Source organism: Phytophthora infestans, genomic scaffold (genome assembly GCF_000142945.1).
Source record: "Phytophthora infestans T30-4 supercont1.4 genomic scaffold, whole genome shotgun sequence".
NCBI classification, from domain to species: Eukaryota; Oomycota; class Peronosporomycetes; order Peronosporales; family Peronosporaceae; genus Phytophthora; species Phytophthora infestans.
This window is the reverse complement of record NW_003303755.1, coordinates 1,016,909-1,018,738: the sequence shown is the minus strand read 5'-3', so window position 1 is coordinate 1,018,738 and position 1,830 is coordinate 1,016,909. Positions and strand designations below refer to the sequence as shown.

Genomic DNA, 1,830 nt, shown 5'->3' with positions numbered 1-1,830 from the left:
AGTGCTGCCTGTATAATCGTATACGTGATTACGTAGCACAAACAGACAGACCAGGACAGGCGATTACATACCAGTCCGGCGCCGCTTGCTCGATGCATTGCTTCCTGTCGAGCTAGCCTTCCGTTTGCCATTTGAGGTCTTCCCGGAATTAGCGATATCATTCTCGGCAGCAGTTGGTTTGTCTGGGCCTGGGGGAGGGGGGGCTACCGTAGAAGTAGCAATAGTCGCTTCATGATTAGTCACCAATCCGGCTCCTGTAGTGGGGACAGTAGTCAGTAGTTCACTTTCCAGAGAAGCTGCTGTCTGGAGAGGAAGCACTGAAGCTGGTAGAGGAGGTAGCTCCAGCCATCGTTGGCTTCGGCAGTAGCGTAGTAGACTCACTTCACCTTTGTATACACAGCAACAGTTAGGCACTTTCAACGCAGCAATACAAGTCGGTAGCGTACCAACGAAGTAGTCGACACCTTCAACGCCCTTTGCATCTCCCTCGGGTGGTACGTAGGTGTACTCGACGCTCAATCCCTTCAGCCGTCTGGATTTCCAGCCTTTTTTGGTCAGCTCTCTCCAAATTTGCTTGAACGGCTTCTCCATCTTGAGAGTGTTGGTCTGTCTGGGTGGCCGCTGATTTTGGAATGGACGGCTCCCGGCCTTGTGGATTCTTATACAGTAACCCAAACCCTTTTTTCGCAAAAAATCATGTCACGGGTTCGATGCTTACCCTACCAAAGTTAATGTATACATATACCTATATGTGGAAATAACATGACAGATTTTGCGAAGCAGAGATCCCGGAATAATAACACCTCCATAAATTGTATTCCGGATTATCCGTAATGCCGGTGTAGAAGGGTTAAATGACATTGCATTTCTATAGGTAGCTAATAGTTTGTATTAAACCCAAACTTAACCTACCTATAAATATACTCAGTTTACAATCTACCTTATTTAGGTCACTTCGCCCTCTTTAATTAAAGAGGGGACCTGTGAACTGCCGTTCACTAAGAGTTTGTATACTCTCGGAAGATAACTTCCTCTAGCGCAAGGTGCTGTGTGACCCCGTCACAGTACTGGTAACGCACTAAGCCCAGCTTCGTAGCTGGAGTTTCAGAGCTTTAAAAGATCAAGCTGGTCGCTTTACAAGTGGCGGGTTGCTCTAGCGTGATGGCAAACACAGACAGGTACGATGAACAAGCTCACAAGAGTTTGTGAACCTCATAAAGCAGAACCACTAACCCATCTTACCCCGCACAAAGCGATCCAAAAAAAAATTAGGGCAAAATCCATAATTTAAAAATATTCAATTATAGACGGAGCGCACTATTTAGGCTGTGTTCGGTTCTTGAATAAGAGCGTGCGCGACTGAATCAAGAGCATCTCTAACGATGATCCCTAACGCCGGTTTTATCCTAGAAGTAGTGCCGTTACGGATTAAATAGTAAGATGAATGTTTATAGCAAGCCTGTGAAGCACAATTGATGAATATATCCGGCGGTACATCGTTAAAAGGCATATTTCAAGTAATTAACAGTCACAGCTCAGGTATTCGTGCCTGGTGGGTCCGCCGCTGGTATGTTTAGAAGTGTGCTTCAAACTGGTCCCACGTGTCGAAGGTTTTGCCAAAAGAAATCACGTTGCCACACTCAACTTTGTAGAATACCCGTCTTGCCACATATAAAGCCATCAAGTGACTTCATTTGGATATCAGCCTACCAGGTCCCTGTTGCAAACCAAGTTGCACGATCGGTCAATATCTATACAGAGTACTATGACTCTGCTAAAACTAGCGCTAACAGTAGCATTTTGATATTTGCTTACCGAAATCTTCAGTGG

General features: G+C 45.5%; 1 protein-coding gene across 1 annotated transcript; it reads right to left on the bottom strand.

Moving 5' to 3' along the window:
- Nucleotides 1–63: 63 nt before the first annotated feature.
- On the bottom strand, nucleotides 64–591 carry PITG_03208 (uncharacterized protein; the record flags this gene model as incomplete). The annotated part of the gene is made up of 2 exons (XM_002906244.1): nucleotides 64–254; nucleotides 447–591. 2 exons carry the CDS (start codon nucleotides 589–591, stop codon nucleotides 64–66), a joined length of 336 nt encoding a protein of 111 aa, XP_002906290.1.
- Nucleotides 592–1,830: the final 1,239 nt, after the last annotated feature.